Genomic DNA, 12,748 nt, shown 5'->3' with positions numbered 1-12,748 from the left:
CCACCTCAACAGCCACCAGGGTTACCTATGGACGTCGACAACCACCCTAAGGCCTTCCTTGCTGCTCCGTCAACACCCACACTCACTCTCTCTCTCTCGATTTGCGTGAAGGTTGGGGAAATGTGCCGCTGAAATGAGGTAGGCGGGTGAGGGATGGGGTTTTGTAGTGTTAGGGTAGAATTAGGTTAAAATTAGGTTAAAATGGTAAATGGGTCATGGGTACATGTGTCTGGGTAAACGGGTAAATGGGTAAGTGTCATGGGTCAGCGTGGTTGGTAAAAGAATTAGTTAACGTGACTTCGTTCAGTTAAACCCGTCTTAACAAGTTTACGAATAACTCGATCTTACGATATCAATACGACTAAACAATTAACTCGACTCAAATAGCGATATAAAATACGGAGTATTACAGTCTTCCCCCCTTAAAATGAACTTCGTCCAAGTTCACTCATCTAGTAAACCCCCCCCCCCCCATGCATCGATGTGGGCACCAAAACAGATTTTCTAAAGTAGATAACTCGTGGATCTAGGTCGGAAACAAATGTTACATTCTACCCTCCTAAAAAGAAAGTTACGTCCCGGAACTTACCTCATGCAAACAGGTGTGGATAGCTTTCCCTCATGGAAGCCTCAGTCTCCCATGTAGCTTCCTCAACATTGTGGTTAGTCCACAAGACTTTCACCAAGGCTGTCTCTCCATTCCAGGTCTTCCTCACCTTCCTCTCCAAAATCTCCTTAGGTGTCTCCAGATAGGACAACTGCTCATCCACCTCGATCACCTCAGGACTCAACACATGTGATGGATCGCTCGGGTACCTCCGCAACTGGGAAACATGAAAGACATTGTGAACTCTGGCTAACGCTGGTGGCAAGGCTAAACGATAGCCCACCTCTCCAACTCTGTCCAAAATCTCATAAGGTCCGATGAATTTCTGACTCAGCTTTCCTCGCTTCCCGAACCTCATAACTCCCTTCATTGGCGACACTTTGAGTAGTACCTTCTCTCCCACCTCGAAAGAAATGTCACTTCTCCTAGTGTCGATAGCTTTTCTGTCATCCCGAGAAGCTCTCATCTTTTGCCGATAATCTGCACTGTTCAACCATCTCCGAATCATCTCTCGGCCCTAAAATGACAAATACCGATCGATCATCCCAACACACATGACTCCTGCATTTCCTACCATAAAGTGCCTCAAAAGGTGCCATCCCAATGCTAGCGTGATAACTGTTGTTGTAAGAAAACTCGATCAACCCCAGTCTGTCCTCCCAAGATCCGCCAAACTCTAGAACACAAGCTCTCAACATATCCTCGAGGGTCTGAATAGTCCTCTCTGTCTGACCGTCAGTAGCAGGATGGAAAGCGGTGCTCATCTTCTGTTGAGTACCCATCAACGACTGCAATTCCTGCCAGAACTTGGATAGAAACCGGGAATCTCTGTCGGAAACGATATCGTTAGGCACACCATGCAACTTTACCACGTACTGAACATAAGCCTTGGCCAACTCAGCCTTACTCCAAGTATCTTTCATGGGAATAAAGTGAGCTGACTTGGTCAGTCTGTCGACGATCACCCAAATCATGTTGTTACCTCTTTGAGTTCGAGGCAACCCGACGATGAAGTCCATGGAAATACTCTCCCACTTCCACTCTGGCACATCTAGCGGCTGAACTTTCCCCTGTGGTCTCTTGTGCTCACCCTTCACCCTCTGGCATGTCAAACATCAAGACACGAACTCAGCGACTTCCTTCTTCATATTAGGCCACCAAAACGTCTTCTTGAGGTCCTTGTAGAACTTATCCCCTCCAGGGTGTACAGAATAAGGAGTAGCATGTGCTTCAGTGAGAATTTTCTTCTTCAGTTCCTCATTAGCTGGCACACACCACCTCAATCCAAACCTCAAGCTCCCATCTGAATGAATACTGAATTTAGAGTAAGGCTCTGAACCTGTCTGCTCTACCTCATTGCGCCATTTCTGGATTCTAGCATCCTCTTTCTGTAGCTCTCGAATCTCCTCGTACAACTCCGGCTCAACTGTCATATCTCCAACGGTCTCACCTCGTCGGATAATGTAAATCCCCATCTTCCTTAGCTCACCAAACATCCTCACCCTGGATCTGGCACTGATCAAGGCATGGATAGACTTCCGACTTAAAGCATCGGCTACGACATTCGCCTTCCCTTCATGATAGAGTAAGTCCATGTCGTAGTCGCCAATCAACTCGATCCATCTCCTCTGTCTCATGTTCAGCTCCTTCTGAGTATAGATATACTTCAGGCTCTTGTGGTCAGAAAATACCTTGAAAGTCGCTCCATAGAGGTAATGTCGCCACAACCTAAGAGCAAATACCACGGCCCCCAACTCTAGATCATAGGTAGGGTAATTCTCCTCATTGGTCTTCAACTGTCGAGAAGCGTATGCGATTACCTTCCCATTCTGCATCAACACACACCCCAACCCTTTCTTGGAAGCATCAGTATACACTTCAAAGTTATCATTCCCATCTGGCAAAGCAAGGACAGGAGCTGTGGTTAGGCGCTCTTTAAGTGTTAAGAAAGCCTTCTCACAACTCTCGTCCCAAACAAACCTGTTCTCCTTTCTCATTAGGGATGTCAATGGTTTTGCTATCTTCGAAAAATCTTTGACAAACCTCCTGTAGTACCCAGCTAGTCCCAAGAAGCTTCGAATTTCGCCCACATTCCTTGGGCTCTGCCATCTAGTCACGGCCTCGATCTTGCTAGGATCCACTGACACTCCTTCCTTGGAAATCACATGCCCCAGAAAGGCAACTTTCTTCAACCAGAACTCGCACTTACTCAACTTGGCATACAACCGATTCTCCGCGAGTTCTCAACACTATCCTCAGATGCTCCTCGTGCTCTTCCTCATTCTTAGAGTAAACCAAAATATCATCGATGAATACAACCACGAACTTGTCCAGGTAAGGACCGAACACCCGATTCATCGTGTCCATAAACACAAAGTGGCGCATTGGTCAATCCGAAGGGCATGACTACGAACTCATAGTGTCCATATCTGTTCGAAAGCGATCTTAGGGATATCCTCGTTCTTTATCCTCGATTGATGATAACCCGACCTCGAGTCAATCTTCGAGAACACTCCAGCCCCACTCAATTGGTCAAACAAATAATCGATCCTTGGCAAAGGATATCGGTTCTTGATAGTCACGTTATTCAACTCTCGGTAATCCACACACAGCCTCAAACTTCCATCCTTTTTCTTGACAAATAGGACAGGTGCTCCCCAAGGTGAAACACTGGGTCGAATATAACCCTTCTCAGCCAACTCATCCAATTGCTTTTTCAATTCTTCCATCTCTTTTGGTCCCATACGGTATGGTGGTTTAGAAATAGGTCCAGCTCCGGCTTTAGATCAATGGAAAAGTCAACGTCGCGCTAGGTGGAAGCCCGGGAATCTCTTCCTAAAAATACCCCCTCAAAGTCTCTCACCACGGATATGTCGAAATCCTAGGGTCTCGGACTCTCTATCCCACATCTGACACAAGATCAACTGGTCTCCCTTCCGCAGACTCGATTTTAGGGTATTTACAGAAATAAATTTGACTTTGGGTTTGACCATGTATCCCTTGTAGGTTACTCGACTCCCTTAGGTCCTCTCGGAGATATCTTCTTTTTTGTAACATCAATGAAAGCTTTGTACTTTCCCAACCAATCCATCCCTAGAATCACCTCGAACCCACCCAATGGAAACTCCATAAGGTCACAAGAAAAGACAACCTCCCCAATCGAATAGGTACACCGGTATAGATTCTATCACAAGGCACGAGACTCTCCAGAGGGTACTATAACCGAATCGACCACTCTATCATATGTAGTAAGGTTCAAGGCTCTAACATGCTCCCTAGATATGAATGAATGTGTGGCACCGGAATCGAATAACACAAAGGTGGGTTTAGAGTTGACAAGAAATGTACCGATCCACGACATGAGCATCCTCCTTTGCTGCTTCCTTCCCCATGGCAAAGAGCTTGCCCTTGGACTTAGCTCCATCCGACTCAATGAAGCGGTATTGGGTTGCTTGTTCCCCTCGTTCTGGTTCCTCTGGAAGTTACCACCCCCGCCGGATCGGTTTTGCGCTACGGTTACGTAGTTGTTGTAGCTTCCTTGATAACTGTTACTTGCCCCAGATCGGGCACCTCCTCCATAGCCAGTGTTAGGAGTACGGTAGTTGTTGTATCCTGATCCCGCTGTCCGGGACCCGCTGTACCCAGATGTAGGTGTTCGGAAACCCCATTGGTTTCCTCCAACTTGACACTCAAATGTCCCCGTGTCCCAACTTCCCACACCCGAAACAAGTGACCCCGGGACGCATTACCTCCATTACTAGCACCTCCAAATCGCCTCCGCTGTGATTCCTCATCCCCCCAGGAGCACTATTGGTGGAGTATCCACCGAACTTGCCCGACCCGGCTTCTTGGCCCCGATATTATCACCGATTTCCGACTTCCTCTTCTCGGCTTTTCCTTTCTTATCCTCCTTGATCCGCTCGGAGAGCCTCTCAAGACACCGACCCTCGGATAGATGTCCTGAACGGTGGTAGGTGGAGCTGCCGTGAGCCTCTTCTTGATATCCACTGTCAGTCCCCTCTCAAACCTCATAGCCAGCATAGTCTCGTTCTTAGCAAATTCATCGATATATGAAGCCAACAGTCGGAACTTCCAGTGGTATGTGTCCACCGTCATGTCCTCTGTCATCTTAAACGTATCGAACTCGTCCCTCAGCTTAGCTTTCCTGAATTCTGGCATGAACTGGTCCGTTAGTATCACTTGAAATTCCAACCAAGACACGTATCCTTCCTCAATATCCCTAGCAACCTGTCGAATCTCCGCCTTGTTCCTAGTCCACCATTCCCAGTGTAGCCACCGAGGTAGTGGGCGGCTGGTCTACTTGCGACTCTTCAGACAAGCTATCACTCGAATAGGTTGGTGAACTCCCGACACCAATCTCCCAGCAAGTGAGGTTCCCCCTCTCCAATGAAAATGGTAGGGTTATGCCTCGCCACTATTGTACTCATCTTAGCAGGGTCCATTCTTTTGGCCTTTAGGGCCTCATTCTCAGCCAGCAGCCGGTCTAACTCTTCCTGGGTGATGTTCACAGCCGTATTCCTTTTTGGAGGCATGACTACAAGAGAATTTTAGGAATTAGCTGCAACACAAAATCACCTTGGCAACTCTAGCCAATTCTATCACTTCTTACCCTACTTGTCTATCTAGCATGGTTTAGGGATCACATAACCGCATATCACTAGACATAGCCTTCTAACACAACTTTATAGAGATATAAGTATGAATCAACTCTAAAACATGCAAAGTATTATGCCACAAACTCCCACCAACTCTTTTATGCAACAATTAACATATCAATTAGTTAACACTTAGGCAACGATATATGAAGTCATGCTTAATCATCATGCTGCTTCTCTACCCTTCCTCTCATTTGCACTCAGGGTTCCCGGGTCAAACTGAGAGAGCCAATGGTTCGGTGTGAGGGGCCCCCTAACTCATCCCTTACCTTTAGTGTGCTCCTAACAGTTCTGTCCCGGGGTTCATTTTATTTAGACTCTTCCTATATTCATTGGATTCATTGGTTTAGGCCTGAGGATCGTTCGCTTTGATACCACTTTGTAACACCCCCATTTATTTAAGGGCCTGAACTAGGACTCCTCAGATAAAGAAGGGTGTTACCGTCTCGGAAACCCGAGGCAGTAGATAACAAAGGGAAAGATAAACAGTACTTTAAATTAAAAGTTTATAAATGTTTACAACGGAAATGAAACATGTCTCAAATCGAAATAAAGTCGATAACTAAACAAAAATAAAAGTGGGCTAGCTCTAAGTCGGGTGATCCATGCTCTCCCCCTGCCAGGCTCCCAATGTCTCAACAACTCACAATCCGCTCCCAATAAATGGATCATCACAGGCATACACGAATACACAAGGTCAACCGCGAGGTTGAGTAGGTAATACGATATAATAAAGAATGCAATGTTATGATCCTCCATTCTACTCCGTCACACACTTCCCAGGAACGCCACCCATACCGATCCCCTAGACTATATATCGACCGTAGCCGATCTGCCCATTTTCGCAATGAGGACACCAGGGCAAGTCCCGCAGAACCTGCCTGGGCCTTAATCGCAATAATCTCATCTCCTCCAACTCCAACTCCGATGCAAATGCAATGCATGAAACTTATGAAACAATAATACTCATCAAGATAATTAAGATAATCAGATATGTCATATAATCACTAAACATGCCAACTCTTTATAATCGTAAGAACTCAATCAGTGTATTCCCCTACCTCAGTACTGCAGTCAAATAGTCGGGTGCTCAGTACTATTCCACAACAAATTCGCCCTCTGCAAGATAAATAAATGATAAACAATTACTTAGACCATTCCCGTTCCCAAAATAGAAAGTTACTAAAAATAGAAACTTCCCGATCTAACAGCTTTTCTATTTTAACAAACCCGACTCAACCCGTCTCTAAACATTTAAATAACTCGGGAATTAAATTAGCTAATTAAGAATACGATACATAAAAGATAAAACAAGTTATACGGTTAAGAGAATCGAAACGAACATTGAATAAACCTATCAACCCGACTCTTACAACCCGCGCCTTCACTCTCGCCCACACCCCTCACGCGCCGCCTGAACCACCACGACCACCACCAGGCCTGCTCCCCTCTTCGACCCCACCACCAACAACCGACCCTAACCTGGTCGATTTGCCACGGCGAGTCGAACCAGAGCCGTCATTTGGCCTGGTTCACCACCGAGCCTCACCAACGCCCCCATCTCGACTCACAACCACCGCAGCCATCACCTAACCCCTGTCAAACCACCACAGCCCTGCTCGCCGTCAGACCACGCACCCAGACGTCGTGGCACCGCCGTTTCGACGTCCCCCGAGTCCACGGTGGTGTCACCCCAACCTAAACATCTAAACCCGCCTGAAAAACCCCCTGCTAACACCCGTTTGATTGTCCCCGTCAATAACACCTCTCGCCGCCAATTCTGCCGCCAAGAACCTCCCTAACCGCCACCAATAGGGACGACACAAACCACCCAGTACCATACCCCCGACACCAACCACCAACATCACCTCCCTGAGTCACGCCACAACAAACAAAACCCGACAGAAAACGAAAACAAAAGAGAAGGGTCGCACTCATACCTTTTTCCGCCACCTCAACAGTCACCAGGGTTACCTATGGACATCGACAACCACCCTAAGGCCTTCCTTGCTGCTCCGTCAACACCCACACTCACTCTCTCTCTCTCTATTTGCGTGAAGGTTGGGGAAATGTGCCGCTGAAATGAGGTAGGCGGGTGAGGGATGGGGTTTTGTAGTGTTAGGGTAGAATTAGGTTAAAATGGTAAATGGGTCATGGGTACATGTGTCTGGGTAAACGGGTAAATGGGTAAGTGTCATGGGTCAGCGTGGTTGGTAAAAGAATTAGTTAACGTGACTTCGTTCAGTTAAACCCGTCTTAACAAGTTTACGAATAACTCGATCTTACAATATAAATACGACTAAACAATTAACTCGACTCAAATAGCGATATAAAATACGGAGTATTACAGTCTTCCCCTCTTAAAATGAACTTCGTCCCGAAGTTCACTCATCTAGTAAACCCCCCCCCCCCCCATGCATCGATGTGGGCACCAAAACAGATTTTCTAAAGTAGATAACTCGTGGATCTAGGTCGGAAACAAATGTTACATTCTACCCTCCTAAAAAGAAAGTTACGTCCCGGAACTTACCTCATGCAAACAGGTGTGGATAGCTTTCCCTCATGGAAGCCTCAGTCTCCCATGTAGCTTCCTCAACATTGTGGTTAGTCCACAAGACTTTCACCAAGGCTGTCTCTCCATTCCAGGTCTTCCTCACCTTCCTCTCCAAAATCTCCTTAGGTGTCTCCAGATAGGACAACTGCTCATCCACCTCGATCACCTCAGGACTCAACACATGTGATGGATCGCTCGGGTACCTCCGCAACTGGGAAACATGAAAGACATTGTGAACTCTGGCTAACGCTGGTGGCAAGGCTAAACGATAGCCCACCTCTCCAACTCTGTCCAAAATCTCATAAGGTCCGATGAATTTCTGACTCAGCTTTCCTCGCTTCCCGAACCTCATAACTCCCTTCATTGGCGACACTTTGAGTAGTACCTTCTCTCCCACCTCGAAAGAAATGTCACTTCTCCTAGTGTCGGCATAGCTTTTCTGTCATCCCGAGAAGCTCTCATCTTTTGCCGATAATCTGCACTGTTCAACCATCTCCCGAATCATCTCTCGGCCCTAAAATGACAAATGTCGATCGATCATCCCAACACACGACTCTGCATTTCCTACCATAAAGTGCCTCAAAAGGTGCCATCCCAATGCTACCGTGATAACTGTTGTTGTAAGAAAACTCGATCAACCCCAGTCTGTCCTCCCAAGATCCGCCAAACTCTAGAACACAAGCTCTCAACATATCCTCGAGGGTCTGAATAGTCCTCTCTGTCTGACCGTCAGTAGTAGGATGGAAAGCGGTGCTCATCTTCAGTTGAGTACCCATCAACGACTGCAATTCCTGCCAGAACTTGGATAGAAACCGGGAATCTCTGTCGGAAACGATATCCTTAGGCACACCATGCAACTTTACCACGTACTGAACATAAGCCTTGGCCAACTCAGCCTTACTCCAAGTATCTTTCATGGGAATAAAGTGAGCTGACTTGGTCAGTCTGTCGACGATCACCCAAATCATGTTGTTACCTCTTTGAGTCCGAGGCAACCCGACGATGAAGTCCATGGAAATACTCTCCCACTTCCACTCTGGCATATCTAGCGGCTGAACTTTCCCCTGTGGTCTCTTGTGCTCACCCTTCACCCTCTGGCATGTCAAACATCGAGACACGAACTCAGCGACTTCCTTCTTCATATTAGGCCACCAAAACGTCTTCTTGAGGTCCTTGTATAACTTATCCCCTCCAGGGTGTACAAAATAAGGAGTAGCATGTGCTTCAGTGAGAATTTTCTTCTTCAGTTCCTCATTAGCTGGCACACACCACCTCTGTCCAAACCTCAAGCTCCCATCTGAATGAATACTGAATTTAGAGTAAGGCTCTGAACCTGCCTGCTCTACCTCATTGCGCCATTTCTGGATTCTAGCATCCTCTTTCTGTAGCTCTCGAATCTCCTCGTACAACTCCGGCTCAACTGTCATATCTCCAACGGTCTCACCTCGTCGGATCATGTAAATCCCCATCTTCCTTAGCTCACCAAACATCCTCACCCTGGATCTGGCACTGATCAAGGCATGGATAGACTTCCGACTTAAAGCATCGGCTACGACATTCGCCTTCCCTTCATGATAGAGTAAGTCCATGTCGTAGTCGCCAATCAACTCGATCCATCTCCTCTGTCTCATGTTCAGCTCCTTCTGAGTATAGATATACTTCAGGCTCTTGTGGTCAGAAAATACCTTGAAAGTCGCTCCATAGAGGTAATGTCACCACAACTTAAGAGCAAATACCACGGCCCCCAACTCTAGATCATGGGTAGGGTAATTCTCCTCATAGGTCTTCAACTGTCGAGAAGCGTATGCGATTACCTTCCCGTTCTGCATCAACACACACCCCAACCCTTTCTTGGAAGCATCAGTATACACTTCGAAGTTATCATTCCCATCTGGCAAAGCAAGGACAGGAGCTGTGGTTAGGCGCTCTTTAAGTGTTAAGAAAGCCTTCTCACAACTCTCGTCCCAAACAAACCTGTTCTCCTTTCTCATTAGGGATGTTAATGGTTTTGCTATCTTCGAAAAATCTTTGACAAACCTCCTGTAGTACCACAAGCTACAACACCACCATAACCACCCTCATTCACGGCCAACTACCTCCTGCCATTACCACCGTGGTCCACCCTCACTCCAGCCACGGTGGTCACGGCCTGACCCACGCCCCAACAACACACCCACACAACCTCTTGTAACACCATCAGTGCACAACAACGACAACAATAACAAACAGCAACAACCAACCCGCATAACCTTGAAAACCACCCTATAAATCACCACTAGCGACCACCCAGAACAACCTAAGTCCAACGACACACCACCCCCAGCCACTGCCAACCCGAGTCAAGTCTCAAAGACCCACAACCCGCGTGCATCAACACGGTTTAAGACACAACCAACAACCCCACCATACCCAGGTCAAGTCGACTCCGTTTAAGGGTTCAAAAACCGAGTAAAACAAGTAAATCTTATATCCTAACCACCCGACAACAACCCCTTCAAACACCTCCTTCCAGCCGGTCATAAGTGGTCAACGGTGGGTCCAGTCAACCTCTGGTGTCTCACGGACAAGTTCATGGTCTCGGATCTGTCAACGGCGGTCTAATTAACGAGTTATAATCGTCTTAAGGTGAGTATATTAAGAGACGATGGAAAGTTACCTTGTGACGATCTCCTAGCTAGTTCTTCCTCCTTTTTATAAGAATTACTTTTCTGTTTTATGATGAATAAGGTCTATTTATATAGTTAGGTCATAGCGTATAAGGAAACAATTAGGAAACTATATAATTATGATATTATTACTATTATAGAGTACAATTATTATTACTATTATTATTATTATTATTACTACTATTATTATTACTATTATTATTATTATTATTACTACTACTATTACTATTATTATTACTACTAGTATTATTATTATTATTATTATTATTATTAGTATTATTACTACTAGTATTATTATTATTATTATTATTAGTATTATTACTAGTATTACTATTATTATTACTATTATTATTATTATTATTATTACTATTATTATTATTATTATTATTATTATTACTATTATTACTATTATTATTATTATTATTATTATTATTATTATTACTACTATTACTATTACTATTATTACTACTATTATTATTATTACTATTATTATTATTATTATTATTATTAATATTATTATTAATATTAATATTATTATTACTATTAATATTATTACTATTACTATTACTATTACTATTACTATTACTATTACTATTACTATTACTATTACTATTACTATTACTATTACTATTACTATTACTATTACTATTACTATTACTATTATTATTATTATTATTATTATTATTATTATTATTATTATTATTATTATTATTATTATTATTATTATTATTATTATTATTATTATTATTATTATTATTATTATTACTAGCACTACTAGGAAATTCCGAGCACACATCCCTAGGTCCACATGGCCTATAACACATTCCCGAATTAAATTATTATTTTATTATATTATTCCTTTTATTCACATTTTATTAATTATAAATACTATACTTTAATTATTTAAAATGCGTACCTTATTAATATAATTCCTTATCAAATTACGGGGTATTACAGAAGGAGAGTAGATGGATTAAGTCAAACGACCCCGTCTTCCTACTAACAAATTGTAGGTTAGATGGAATAAGTCACAAAACGACCCCATCATCTCCCTACGAGAATAAGTCGATAAGACTCTCGTAGTATTATCAAAACCCTACCCTACCCTTAGGATAGGATGGAATCAAGAGAGTCCCGAAAGTTGTAACCCTATTATTTCCCTATTATTTTGTTCTTTTTTATTGTTTATCGCAGGTTTGGAATTTTTATGGTTTACAAATTGACACGCTCGATGGGACATCTCTACTACTCATCTCTTTTTCCGCATAATCAAGTTTCACAACAATTGTTTCAATGGCCTCCAGAAAGATCGCCGCCATGTCGAAGGGGATGACAATCAGATCTGACGGTGAAAGCTCAACCCGTCTCGGTGACTCTCTTGACAGATCGCCCATTGGTGTTTCTACAAGGAGCAAGACCAGATCCATCCTCATCCGTTCCGCTGCAGCGAGACTCCGTTCTGCATCCGTACCTACGAGGCCTCGCATATCCAACGTCATCGCCAATGCGTTCAAGGAGTCATATGGTGCCGGAGACTCTAGGCCATATGTACATCCTGTGTTTGGTTCCTTTTCTCACGTCCAAGTTGATACACCTTAATTTGCCTCATCAACGTTTCGGGAGAAGGTGTGCGACGCTTTTGAGAAGACGACTATTCACAACGGCCTATCGTTTCAGCTATTCACCGAGGATGGTAGCCACAGTAGCGCTGGTTCGTCTCCGTCGTCACCACGAAGATGTAATCAGGAGGTGTTGAGCCAACAGTCGTACTCCATGGTTGCACCCGTTATGGTTGTTGAGGGCGACAACATGGAGGATCAACTCAACAAAATAAAAACCATTCTCGAAGAACTCCAGAAGGAAAACGAAGAAAAAACGAAGCAGATCGACGCCTTGACGAAAAGGTTGGAAAGGCGGCCTGCTTCGTCGTTTCACAATGAAGATAGTGATGACACCAGCGACAACGTTGATGATCGTGACAAGGGTAAGTCGTTTACCCCTAAAGCGTCCAAAAGATGATCGCGGAGGCCTTCAAAAGACAGTTCGATGGAAACTTTCACTCCGTCGGAAATCACCGTTGCGTCAAGCCTTATAGCAAGAGGATTGACTGCATGAGGATGCCTGTTATCAACCACCGAAGTTTCAACAGTTTGATGGAAAGGGCAATACCAAGCAACATATTGCCCATTTCATTGAAACGTGTAACACCGCAGGCTCTGATGAAGATCTCCTTGTCAAGCAGTTC

At 44.5% G+C, this 12,748-nt stretch overlaps 2 protein-coding genes across 2 annotated transcripts; both read right to left on the bottom strand.

Moving 5' to 3' along the window:
- Nucleotides 1-590: 590 nt before the first annotated feature.
- Nucleotides 591-1,073, bottom strand: LOC141620327 (uncharacterized). The gene has a single exon (XM_074437230.1). The coding sequence runs from the start codon at nt 1,071-1,073 to the stop codon at nt 591-593; it is 483 nt and encodes a 160-aa protein (XP_074293331.1).
- A 649-nt stretch (nt 1,074-1,722) lies between these two features.
- On the bottom strand, nt 1,723-2,716 carry LOC141620326 (uncharacterized). The gene is made up of 3 exons (XM_074437229.1): nt 2,588-2,716; nt 2,299-2,436; nt 1,723-2,175 (listed from the first exon to the last, which is right to left on the bottom strand). The coding sequence occupies exons 1-3, from the start codon at nt 2,714-2,716 to the stop codon at nt 1,723-1,725; spliced, it is 720 nt and encodes a 239-aa protein (XP_074293330.1).
- Between the last annotated feature and the right edge of the window lie 10,032 nt (nt 2,717-12,748).

This window comes from Silene latifolia, chromosome X (assembly GCF_048544455.1).
Source record: "Silene latifolia isolate original U9 population chromosome X, ASM4854445v1, whole genome shotgun sequence".
Classification (NCBI taxonomy): domain Eukaryota; kingdom Viridiplantae; phylum Streptophyta; class Magnoliopsida; order Caryophyllales; family Caryophyllaceae; genus Silene; species Silene latifolia.
This window is presented reverse-complemented; position numbering and strand designations above follow the sequence as displayed.